The sequence below is a fragment of the Rissa tridactyla genome, chromosome 5, assembly GCF_028500815.1.
Source record: "Rissa tridactyla isolate bRisTri1 chromosome 5, bRisTri1.patW.cur.20221130, whole genome shotgun sequence".
In the NCBI taxonomy this organism is placed as follows: Eukaryota; Metazoa; Chordata; class Aves; order Charadriiformes; family Laridae; genus Rissa; species Rissa tridactyla.
The window spans coordinates 43,673,032-43,686,201 of NC_071470.1; the positions used below are offsets into that span (position 1 = coordinate 43,673,032).

At 38.5% G+C, this 13,170-nt stretch overlaps 1 protein-coding gene across 1 annotated transcript in view; it reads right to left on the bottom strand.

Annotated features, from left to right (window-relative positions):
- Positions 1 to 7,015: 7,015 nt before the first annotated feature.
- Positions 7,016 to 13,170, bottom strand: part of CPE (carboxypeptidase E) — a 64,012-nt gene continuing 57,857 nt past the window's right edge. The window contains exons 9-10 of the mRNA XM_054203142.1: positions 11,371 to 11,489; positions 7,016 to 10,259 (exon numbers count right to left, since the gene is read on the bottom strand). Of these exons, the coding sequence (XP_054059117.1) occupies positions 10,161 to 10,259; positions 11,371 to 11,489 (218 nt within the window). The 3' untranslated portion in view covers positions 7,016 to 10,160. The remainder of the gene's footprint in view (positions 10,260 to 11,370; positions 11,490 to 13,170) is intronic.

Sequence of the window (13,170 nt, forward strand, 5' to 3'; positions counted from 1 at the left end):
CACGGCACAGATTCACAGCCGGTACCTATGGGCACACCTCCGCTACCTTCCATACAGCAGTGCCAGCGACAGCCGCTGTGGACCTTCAGCCTAAACTCAGCATCCTAAAGTTTCAAGGCATAGTCAAATTTCAAGGTTTCCTACACAGTATCTAGAAGAAATATCTGGGAAACATCAAAGGAATATATATTCTGAGACTGACAGAATCTCAGTAATGGTAATTGTGACTCTGGCGTTAGAGGAACTATTGCTAAGGAATATTAGTTATTTAGCTGGTGACAGGGAAGTGTAGAGAAGAAAAGTAAATCAAACAGAATCCCTTTTTTAAGCTTTCCTTCCTCCACTGCAATAATCTACTCAGTTGTGAAAAACAATTGTAGGATGCCCTGGAGAAGAACTGGTTTAAAATTAAAAGTGTGGTGTGACTTTGTTTTTTCCTTCATTGTAGATTCAGTGTCCCCATAAACACGCAGATTTCACGTTCTCAGCTTTGGCTGTATCCAAGAAGGAGTTTCACTGGGTGTGCTCCTGGATGTTTCTGCTCCTAGCTGCTTGCCTACAGTTAATGAAGCTTATCCTGATATTTCCTCTTATTACTAAGCATGGTTTTGATTCCAAGATTAAGCAGCAGCTCAAACTATTCGAATGAACAAGTTTTTCAAGTATTAAAATTGATGTGGTAGGGATTAGGGTAGGTCAAACGAAGCCATTTCATGGGCCATCCTCTCTTGCAGGAAAAATATGCCTTGCAAGCCAAAATGAGAAACAGAATATGAATAAAACCATGAGATAGTCCTGAAGTCTGAGTCACCTGCAGCTGACTGTAATATGCTAAGAAAAGTGCTGGGCCTTTTGCCCACCACTAGAGAGAAAAGGCTGTTAATTTATTATTGCCCAACAAATACAGAGGTCTGAGATAACCCCTATTGTTGCTGTTTTATGAAAGACTAGGTGAAGAAAACGCTTAAAGTGAAGCATTGAAGTTCAGGGAAGACTAAATATATGTGTATATTTAAATATATAGACAGGTATACAGAGGTATATGTATATAGATGTATATATCTATATATATGAATGTATGTGTATGTAAATAAATCTTTGCTTCCCTTTTGTGAGTGCTTTTTTGCAGTTTGCACAATATTCACCTAAGAATCCATTTGTCTAAAAGAAAGTACAAGTTGTGTTGGAGCTGTTTGTTCTAGTATAAGAGACTTAATAGTATGAGGAACTGAACTGCAGTTTACGATTGCACTTTTCTAGCCCCATCTTCAAGGAGAATAATTCCTGAATAAAGATATGGCAGGACATGAAGTATAAAGACTACTCATTGCCTTCAACAATTTCTATCCAAAAGCCCAGATTAACGAGGTTGTTCATTAGAAATGATAAAGCAAATGATAAAACAGCACAGAATGCCTGTTCTGTGACTGTATGACCTTCTATTAGAAGCAGCAGCTTAGCTTCACCCTTTAGATAATGAATTTCGTCATATCACAATCTCTTTCACATTTTGTGACCTGGAAACCATCATCTTCTGCAGTGCACAGGCCATACCAGGATTTTAGCGTGTACCTTGGGGATGCTGGAATGAAAAAAAAGGAGTTTGTGGAGAAAGGACAATTAAAAACTTCTGGGCAGGGGAAGGAACGTATGGCTTTGACATCCCATCCCTCCCTATGGAAGTAGAGGGATTTGAGAGGAATGGAGACTTGCAATACAAATAATTTTCTTGGATATTATGGAAGTTGAAGCTGCTGACAATATAAGTATCATGCAAGCACACCTGTCTTTTATTAGTAAATATTAGGAAGAGTGTAATTCCAAGAAAATTGAGAAACACGTAAGACTGAAGGAGAGAAAGTGCTTTTAAGCATTTTGATTGACCTTAAAATCAAATACATTCCTATAACATTTCAGCAGATTCTATTGTATTTGAAAATTCAGTTCAGAATCATAGCTAAAAATCTCACTTGGCTTCATTCAGAGCACAGATAGCAAGGGAACCACGCCAGAAGCAAACATGGAAAATCAATACCCAGATATTTTTAATGGCATACAGATACTGCCCACGGAATCCAAGCCTGAATTCTCAGAATCCCGTAATTAACGCATCCAAGAAATGCTCTTAGATTGATGAAGCAGAAGGGATGTGTGATTGTCTAAAGCCTTGGGAAACAATTAAACCAGATGGGACAATCAACTGAAAGGGCGTACCCATGAAGACTAAAGGATTGGTTCAGCCAAGGTACACAAACAGCACTTAAAGAGTCTTTCAAATTGACAACAGTCTTACTTTAAAAAAATTCATGTGATGAAAAATCTGCTGTACAGCTATGTGAACTTCTGCAAAGGTGAATTAGCCTCACTAAGAAAATACTGAACTTCTGAATTCTGCTTCCGCGTTTGCCTAGTTTCAGCTGCCAACTATTTGATCTTGTCGAGTCTTTCTTTGCTAGACTGTGGGTTCAATCATGTGGCTACATTAATAATAGCTATGAAACTAGTAAAAATGCTTTTAAGTATAAGCATTATACCATAAAATATCAAAAATCTGAATTGACATTTTTACAATTGAAAGATTCGTGAGAAGGCAGAATAGTAGGTTTTCCAAAATTTTACTGTTTATCTTTCAATAACCCTTTTTAAAAATTATTCTTCAACCCACAGTTTTCCAAGGCACTCAAGACTTCTAGGAAGTTTTATCATATGTGAATTTTTTTGGTACACAAATATTCACTGCAATCTTTTTATAATCATTTAAATTCGTATTTATTGTACTTTTATTTTGGAATTCATAGTGTTTTCTGTTTTTATTTTGGCTTCAATTTTCTCAACCTTAAAATGAGCTTTTTGAGATCAATTAATTTTGAAACAGTCTGTGAACACATCTGTTTAATTGCTCTCCCAAAGCAAAATTCCACTGGGTAAAAATTTCATTCTTCTGTGACACTTGTTCAAGTGTATTATATGTAATTACTATTTTTCTCATTTGGATTTTTTTTTCCTGGCAACTATTTCTCTGAGAATTCTTAACATAATGTGCCAGCAACTTATATAAACCCACAACTAATAGTACTGAATATTTTTCATGTTAATTTGAATTTATCTTGGCATCTTGTAATACCATCCAGTGTATTGGCAAACAGATATTAAATGACTTAACTTAGAATGTCCTCCAAATTTTGTTTCTTTTCAGTGGAAATCCCCTGCAAGCTATGTCTATCTTTTGAGACAGTACAAAAATGATCAGAAGATTTTTGCAGATGTTTAACTTCTTGCATATTGCCACATACGTTAACAGGCATCTGATGTTGAGGCCTATCAGACGGATGTGGAAATAGAGAGCTGAGGAGAGAACCTGTATTTATTTGGAAAGGCATGTATCATGTCCTGATATAACAAAGTTCAGAACCAGTTTCTTTACATTTAGTCTTTCAGTTACCTGAAGAAGGCACAAGACAGCGTTCCCTTTTGCAAAAGGCCTACTAAAACAGCTAATAAATAGGCTTTTTAGGTCAAAATGCAGTAAAAGATTCAGCTCTACAGGCTTCAGCACAGCGCATGAAGGCATCTGGTGCATCAGACGTGATGCAGGGCAGCCTGTACACCGGGCCAGCAGCCGCCGTTGCTGCTTTGATATAGTCACCAGCCACATCAGAGTTGTAACTTACGTATTTTAAAGTGTTCCTGCAAGCAGCAACTGGACCCCAGGCTTCCCCGGCCTCTTCAGCAAGGCGACTGCCTGGCCCTCCCCACTGAGGGGCACCTCCTTTGCCCCCTGGGGCACCCAGCTCCATAACACGGGTCTGCCTGGGGTTCACTTGTCTAACATAGGCATCTAATTTAGACATCATTCATAAAACTAGGAGTCTGCATCCCCTTTATGGCAAACCGAGTAGGTGCCTTCAAGGATTTCTGAGCAATTAAGTGCCTAAAATAGCCTAAAGAAGATGATGTACATTCTTGCCCTGCTCCTTCCATCCCACACACGTTCACGTGTGTATGCACACAGGGAATCCAAAAGATAAACTTTGTGGCATCTAAGTCTTTTCTTTGCAGTAAGAACTTCCTGTGCCCTAATTTTTTATACATACTAAACATCTGCAAGAACTGACTCCCAACAGTTTTTATTACACCTGTTAAAAGCTATTAACAGCGGGACTGGAGTGAATGCCCCTCATTTGCTACGCAGTAATATTAAATGCTGTCCAGCACAAGCCAGTTAGTTGTGTTTCAGTGTGTTCCTGCTCCCAAAACTGCTTCTGTATTTTATCCAAAGCTCCTTTAAACTAAAAAGCATTCCATCCCCCATAGGAAACACAAAGCAGATATGCTGATATATGCATATACAGGGATAAATATCACTATCATGATAAACCTTAAAAAAAATTACCTGAATCTGAAGGGGAAAGAAGGCAGTATTAGGTTTATTGCTATTCCTTTTCAGATTGAGCTTCTAAGACCATGTCTCAGAAACCACATCTCAGACCACATCTAACCTATGGAATCCAGGAATGCTTCCCAGCCTCCAAGTCTTAATGTATGCCTGCCACACGCTGACCTGGAGTCAGGGGCGTAGGCCAGATCCTTCCTCCTATACCACCAGGGAGGTGTAGCAGCTGTCTTCTACCTCCACTGGAAGAAACCTAAGCCTGTAAGCCAAAATCAAGCTGCTGGTGGGGTCCCCATCCAGGAGACTGGAAGATTCATGATGCCAGGCCATGCCGCAGAGGGCCTGCCTCACAGTGCAAGTGCAAACTTAGGACCTTTAGACACAAGACAGCCCTGTAATCCACTCCTGATGGGTCTTGGCACAAGTGATCCTTGAGCTGCTCAGGCTGGGCTAGTTTTTGACACACCCAGAGAGAGAACGGGAAGCAGCCAAGGAAAGCCACATGAGCGGATATTTAGTGAGCCGAAGGGCGGGAAGTCAGACTGTAATTTCGTACTGCTCTTGGCAGCCAAGTCCTCTCTTGAATCTTGTCCATGGTTTCTGAAATGTGTTTAATTTACCTCTTGTGTGAGAGGTGCTGGAATGTGGAGGAGGGATGTTGGTTTTGCACCGCTGGACACCAGCACACGTGCCACCGCGGACTGCAGAACAGATGCTCCTCTGAGTTCATGAACTGGAATCTCACATTACTGGTTGGTATTGCAACACTGTGATTCCCTCTAGCGCCGGACGCTGCAGTCAGGTGAGAAGTTCACCTAGCTCAATATTTTGCCTCTAAATTATATCCCTGACCACATCCTGAGTAAGTGAATGTAACAAAAATGGCACCCTGATTTACCCTCCTATCTTCCACTGAGCAGCAGTTCCCACTGGTCCAGCTAATCTCCATAATTTCTACTTTAGGTCTTGCAATGACTCTTAACAAGTTCCATGACCAGTTCTGCACTTTGTGAAAGTGGTCTTCATTTCTTGGTTTTATTATTTTGCATCTTTCTCCTGGAAAAAAAACGAAGAACAATTACTGCTAATGCAAAATGAGTAGCCTTGGCAGCAGATAGTCCTGACTACTCAGATTCCAGGCTTGAGGGTCTGATAAAAACCTCAGTGAAACTAACAGGAATATTTCCAGAGTAGCTTTACCTAAAGTCTAAACACACAGACATACTGCACTCCTAGAATCCCCTAGGCACTATTCAGTCCTTTACTAAAGAATGACTAGCAAAAAGGTCTACAAAATCTACTTATTTCACAATACTAAACTGCTTCCATTGCATTCCCAGATGTCAAATTCCCTCTACATTCCCAATGCAGGAGCCAAACTCTTCGGCTTCTCTCTTTGACAATTTCCACTGTTCACAGAGGGAAGCATGATTACAAAAATCTGTGGTGGCTTAACTGAATACGAAAGTAGGACAAAGATAAAATAACATGAATTATTAACCATTAATTCAGGGAAAGTCTAGCACTGTGATAAATGGTGCCTAATCATGGATGTGTTTAAGTCATTGCTGAAATATAATGCCTGGGGCATGGAGAGGCAAAATAAGGAGGGCTGAAGAAAGATCAGCACGGCAAAGCCATTTAACTCAATTAACATACTCCCATTATCACAGTAAGCAAAAGTAAACAGTAGTTGTTTCTAAAAATCTCATTTTTATACTGTCTATTGCAATACTTGCTATACTGCTCAAAACTAAGGCCCTGGAGACACAGGATTACATCAACTTCTCAGTTGTCATTTTCTTCTCCCCCTAAAGCAGGCTTTAAAAATGGAAACTTGAAGCAAGCTCACTCAAAACCCTCACAAGCCGGGAGACAAACCAACCCACTGGGGTTTTTTTATGCCATGTCTTTCAGAAAATCTCCTGAGTGTTTTTGTTTTCTGGGTTTAATTATAGAAGTCAGAAACACTGGAAGAGGGGCTGTGGCAATGACCGAACTTATGAGTCAAATTAACAAGCACTCCATTATTCACAACAGATGTAGCTCTACATAAACAGAAACGTACAGGTGGAATAAAAGAAAATACCTGCAAGGAGACGATTAGAACGAGCTCTTTGCAAGGTTCAGGAAGGCAGAAAGCAAGTGCCGTGGTGATGTTTCTGGGTCCTGCATTTCCAGTGCTAACTGCAAGCGGGAAACAAGGCCCTCCTCCACTGGAGCAGGTTTACCGAGAAGCTCCAGATGGCTGCTCGAACTCTTAGAGAGGTGGACATTAAACTGCTGCTAGTCTACAGCCTCCACAGGCCTGAATGAGGCTCAAGGGAGCTGCACCTTTTAAATTTAAATTCCAACTGCTCTACATCTACCTGTCATCCTTCGCTGAATCCTCTTTCCTTTCATGGGCTAGTTATTAGGTTCCTAACACACCTGTTAGGTCTATTAAAAGAAAAAAAAAAAACAACTTGGTAGCAATTCTTTCTTACATACCATCTTGGTTTTAATTTACACGTTAATGTGTTATTATCAGCTCAGAAATAGCCAGAACTACATGTGAATTCACATATACCAACACAAACACCACAACCTAGGAAAAGGGAAACATAACTCAGACGCGGTGACTTTATTTGCATTATTTCATTATTATAACCCTGACCACCGTAGTTACAAGGAATACATAGTACTGTGGGTTTGCAAAGACACTGCACACTGTGCTTTCCATATCAGTCCTCAGGATCAGAAAAAGAATACATTTGTAAATACTGGGGAAGGGAGAGAGATGCAGAATTGTATGCCCTGTCCCCACTGACCCTGCATGGATGCAGAGCATCTTATTCTTATCCATGACTTTACTGCAAACCCGCATGGGAAAAGTGCTCAGAAAGATGTATGCTCCAAAAGGAGGATGTTCTGGCACAAAGTTAAGGGGCTATGGATGGCTCTCAATGGGATACCGGCACTAATCCCAGTCTTGTTTCTCTGTTCAAACAGCAATTTAATTGGCACATGCACCTCACTGAGGATGTTTATGGCATACTCTGCAGACACACACAGCCAAAGAGGTCACATTTTGAACCTGTAAATTATTCACACATTTTACATTTTAAATAAACCTGCACATTTATTGTACAATGGTACAGCATGTGCCTTTTTAACCAAAAGCTCAGCATCACACAACACTTTAATCTTCCATTTAAACATACACAGACCTACAACACAGCTCAGTTCAGCTAGGAAAGCTACATAATGAATTCATTTATGGAGAATCCTGGCTATGCTGTTCTTAAGGATGTTTACCTACAGCAAGAACAGTGGCAGTGGTTCTGGTGCTGTAACATTTAATCACTTTAACCTGTTCTCAGCACTGTAATAGCAAGCAGTCATCTAGAGCAAAACAAAGAGATCACTTAAGGGACACTACATTTAATCACAAATGCATGACACAGTAGCCCAGAGGATCTCACACGTGTAACACAAGTAAGGATTAGAAACCTGTTATGAGATCACTTTGATGTAATGTCTGCATGAACTATGCCAGAGAATCCACCACACGGGAAGACTGGATGCATGAAAGGCATCGCACCACGTAGTAACATCGTTTGGATTGAAATTGTTAGGTCTGGAAGGGGCAGAGCAGGGTGTTCTCCACAAATATACAATTGCATTATTACATTAGTTTACAGGTCAGAAACGCTCCAATAGCCATACGCCCGCATGCCAGCAGTCTCTTGTTTTAATTCGGTTTTAATACTGTTTGCTTTGATTTTACCTGGTTCAGTTGAAAACAGTATCATTACTTCCAGGCAGTGCGGGTTTTTGTGCTACGTGTCTTAGACTTTTTCAAATTGTCATAAACCCCCGAGTTGGTGTAACTGAGCATCCTTTACGCGCACCCTTCTGCGCAGCTACCCACAAGTTGTTATCAAGACACATTCAGATACAATTCTTTATTTGCCACAGGAGTTCCTCATCGCAATGGAGATTCAAAGTTCATCACTGCTTAATGACTTACAGCAAGTGAAGTCCCCCTGAAGTTTGGAATTAAATATCTACTACCCAAGTGAGCTACAGGTTATATAGCAAATTCTGGATGAGAGAAAGTTTATGCCTTTTTATTGCTGTTCAACTTATCAATGCGTGTCAAACCTTAAGCCTGTTGTTACTTTGAAGGACCAAGTGTTATTTTAATTAAAGAATTTAAAATTCTCAAAAAACACTATTTTCAGTAGATTTTTAAATACCCAAAGGAGGTAAATTTGGATCCTACTCCTGAACATGTGATTATTCACTTACAGTGGGAGTATGATAGTGCATTGTTGGCTGGTTCTGAACGGTACTGAACTCCTACAGCATCAACTAAAATAATATGCTAATCAAAACACAGACAGTGATAATAAAGAAACAGAGGAAGCGAATCTGTATCAAACGCCTGATCTTGAATTAAAATAGACTAGCAACAGTGTGTAAGCTTTCAAACAGACGAGATGCTTAGTTGCTATCACGTAGCGTACCGGCAGCGGTTTCAGAAGAATTATACCAAACTTGCACCCACTGCACTTCATGTGTATTCTCTGACTCTGCATGTTTCACTCATCTTAGACAAAATACTGAAGTTAATTCAAAGTATACTAAAAAGAATGGGAGAAAGAAGGAACTTTTAAAACCACAGTTGCTTTTTTTATTATCTTCAAGTATTTTGGGAAAATTTCATCACACTGAAAAATTTCTCACTTAGATATCCTGCTTCTAGCTTTAGATAAGACTAAGCAGCAAAAGAAACAAAGTCGGAAACGAACCCATTCTTGGCTTATGAGACTAAATGCATGTCTTCGGTAGACTTCCCTTTCATTGTCTAAACTGCAATGTTTTCGTAGCTTTTGGTGAACATATGAACTTATGGCTGATTATCTAGACACCACTGACAAATGTAAAGATTACTCAAAAGGTAATTATCTAATTAAAACAGCCATCACCTGAAGCAATCGTTTTTTCTTGCTGTAAAACACAAGCAGCATATTAACAAGATGCACAAGCTCCTCTTCTTTGCCCATTCAGAAGTTTTCATTTTGTTAGTAAGTCATGAGAAATAATTAAAAACTGATCTTGAAATATCATTAACAGTTTAAGGAATAAAGCTCTGCTATTTCCTGAATTCTTTCCATGCCATCTTTAATAAAAGAGCTTACGCAGATTCCTTCTTCTTACTAAAATGAAGTCAGCTTATGTTTCCTACATAGTTAAATAGCCCCAACACCAGACACATACAAAATGTTATACTGAATTTTAATCCTTGCAAAACAGTATTACACCACACACTGTTATTATAAATCTTTTCAATAACATCCATTATAGAACTCAGTAAAGAGCACTGTCTACTACTATGCACTGTCAAATATTTCTGGCAGTATTGGGAACTGACTACAGCATATTTCTTTTTGAAAAATCAAGAGTTAACCTACATATTCTGAACTTGCAAATAATACACAACAGATTGTACTTCCATATAGGCGGCAGAGACATTCACTCATTTTTTTCTGATTTGTATATAAGAGTAAATTTTCTATAACAATATGAAAGAAAATTAATAACTTATTTATATAGCTAAGAGGCTAGTAGTTATTTATAATCATATTAATCAAAAGATGACTTAAAAATTCAAAATTAATTATTGTGAAGTGCACAAAATCTAGAATATAGGGACCTTCCACAGTACATTATACTAAGTCAACATATAATAGAATAAAAGCTGTAAAGCCAAAATCTTAATTTAAAAATTTAGTGTTTCTGACATCATCTTCCACCATTCCATCAACTCTTCTTTCTCCTCTTCTTTCCTTTCAGACAATGACTCCAGTTCAAAATCAACCTGCATAAGAGAATCAAAAACATTGGTAAGATTTGCAGAGAGAGAGAAGTGTAAGCTTTTAAGAGTTACTTACTGAAAGAAGCTGTTTAACACAGACATGAGGTTTAGGCAGGTACCTTCCATTTTAGGCTAGGTTTATTCCAAAGTCTCTCAGGGCTGATTTAAATATGTGCAATACTAACATATCAGTACAATACACTTATCTACAAAATGCACATAAGTGAGTGACATTTCTAAAAGAAACCAGACATCTGTCCGGTTTTGACTTGTCTAAATACTTCAAAAAAATATGAGTCCATGAAATTAAATTTGAATAATAGCCAGCCACAAAAATCTTCTAGCATATAATAGAAAGTATCATCAGCATATTGCTAACACCTAGCAATGCAGACCCCCAGCATACCAAAACATATATTCAATTTTATGCCATCAAGAAGATCCAGGGAACTGTTCTGACACATGGCTCATTAGTGTAGATACGATGTGCTAGTGTAGTATAACCTAGCATACGATACACGCTAGAGAAATAAGCATTTATTTTAATTGTTAAGAGTGGAATCCACACCTGTACAGAGGATTAATTAGTAATTCTTCCAAATTCTTAGATGCAGCCTAGGTCTTATTCACTATACATGTTAGCTATCTACACAAAGCAGAGCTCCATCACTATTTTTCTGCACAGAGATGAACACTGGTTTTAACCTATGCAGATAGCAGCTTGACAATTTAGATTAAAAGTATCATATCTCAATGAAAACCTCAACATCTCTTACTTTTTGCATTGCAATATTTAAAGATACTCTGTAATCTTTTATCTGATTGGCTATTCACACATCAACCAATAAAAAAAAAGTGTAAGTATCCTAATATTACCCCTCTCTGTGTCTTTTCATTTTAAATCTCCAACAGGAGATGCAATGAGTGTACAATGAGATTACTCTCAGTTGCTTGTGCAGCAAGTACTAGAAAATTAGATTTCCAATCTGTCTTCTAAATTAGCATATTCTGAAAAATCACCTCGTGCTTATATGTACACCATGAAGGAAAGAAAAATAAGAGACTCTTTTTTACATATAATAGATGATAAACCAACATACACAGGAGCACTTACCACAACGGCAGGGCTAAAGGGCACAGCCACTTTTTTAGTTATTGCTAGATAGCCTGGTGCTGAGGCTGTAAGTTTGTAATTTCCAGGCACAAGCAATCTCCAGTAATCACCATCCTTGGCTGTAGAGAAGAAGAAAAAAAAAATCCAAATAAATATGTATAAAACTAATTACACATTTCTTTTGTCCTGAAAAGATTCTTCTGTAAGGGCCGTATGAACATATCATTACAGATTTTCTTCTTCTTTTCAGGTAACCAAAACACAGATTTAAACTCTGAAGTTGTGCTGTAGCCACCATGAAAGATTTTGCCTGCTGAGGCTGAAGGTTCTCCAGCACACTGAAGAAGAGGACAACATGGGACATTATTCTACTTCAAAGGCACCCTCAGCCAATGTACTGCTCTTGTAAAGTGTCTGAGTTTCAGTTTGCAATGCAATGTGAATTTTGAATGTCCCCCAGTATTCTGAAAATCCAAATGTAAATACATCTAATTATCATCAAATTTAAATAAACGGGACCACTTTTTTCAATTTGTCTTGCAGAGAAAGCTATAAATCATAATTTCCTAGAATATTGCATGTGTATCATCCCTGAAGCATAAATATCTACATGTTTCAGTATCCAACGTCTAGCGAAACAAAGAAATGAAAGTTTGATCCACTCGTGTCAAAGAAAGGCTCCTACTGCACTGAGTGTTACTGCAGATCATCTTTTTCAGTCTCAGAATAAAAACGCATCATCCTCCTCTATAGAAATGACCCTCTCCCATTTTCCCAAAGACTCACCAGAAGTGGGGAATCATCTAATTTGTCACAGGCTAATACTCTGAATTTCTCTATCTCCAGAAAACATTGCAAGGCTGTTCTAAAGGTCAGTTAGCAGTGCCATTTAAAAGACTTGGCCGTGCTCTTACTGACAGTTCCTTAAATGCTTTTTCAGCACATCTGCAGCTTCGCAGAGCACAGAGGGAAATGTTACTTAGATGTCTGCAATTCACATGGTCAAAAAGTGTCAGTAGTCAGTCCAGTTGTCCCCAGACTTTTCTCTTCATAAAACAAAAAGGGAAAAAATACTGCTGCAGAGCTATGATAATGATCTATTCTAATTCCTGGCACTGGAACAAAGTTGAATTTTAACTCATGAACAAAGGAGCAGGGGGAAAAAAAGCCAAAGAACATTTATCCTTCTTTTTGAATGTGCTAAAATTCAAGTACTTGTTTTCCTCGCTGTTTTGACAATACATGACTTCCAGACTTATACACACACAATGATGTGAGAGGATTCATGATTAGGTGCTTTTCTGTACCATAGAAGCATGAGCTGTAATACCGTATGCATCAGTCGTACCTCAAAATACCTCTTTGCACAGCTTACTCCCATTTTATTATCCCTGAAAATTTATTTTCAGCCTTTATACTTTTTGCCTTCTTATATACAGTGAAAGAAGGTGGCTAATGTTATCATAGACTGTTCTCGTGCTTGGCAGAAATGCTGCCCTCTTTGCAGGTGATGTGAGAACAAACACAAATCGAAGCCAACGGAAGGGTCTGCTAGTCCTGTTTCATAGTATTCTGCATCTCCGTAACAGTATAGTAAGACATATCATTGAGAAAAGGACCGTAACGTAAGCTCATGCATAAAGCAATGACATTTTATTATTGTTTTTCTAATTAGTATCTTGTGCAAACAAACAAAAAAAAAAATTGTCATTCCGAGTAAGAAAGCATAGGTGTCCAGAGAAGCTGCAAGTTGGCACTGTGTGAGCTACCTTTGAATTCTTCCCTAGAATAAAGCACATC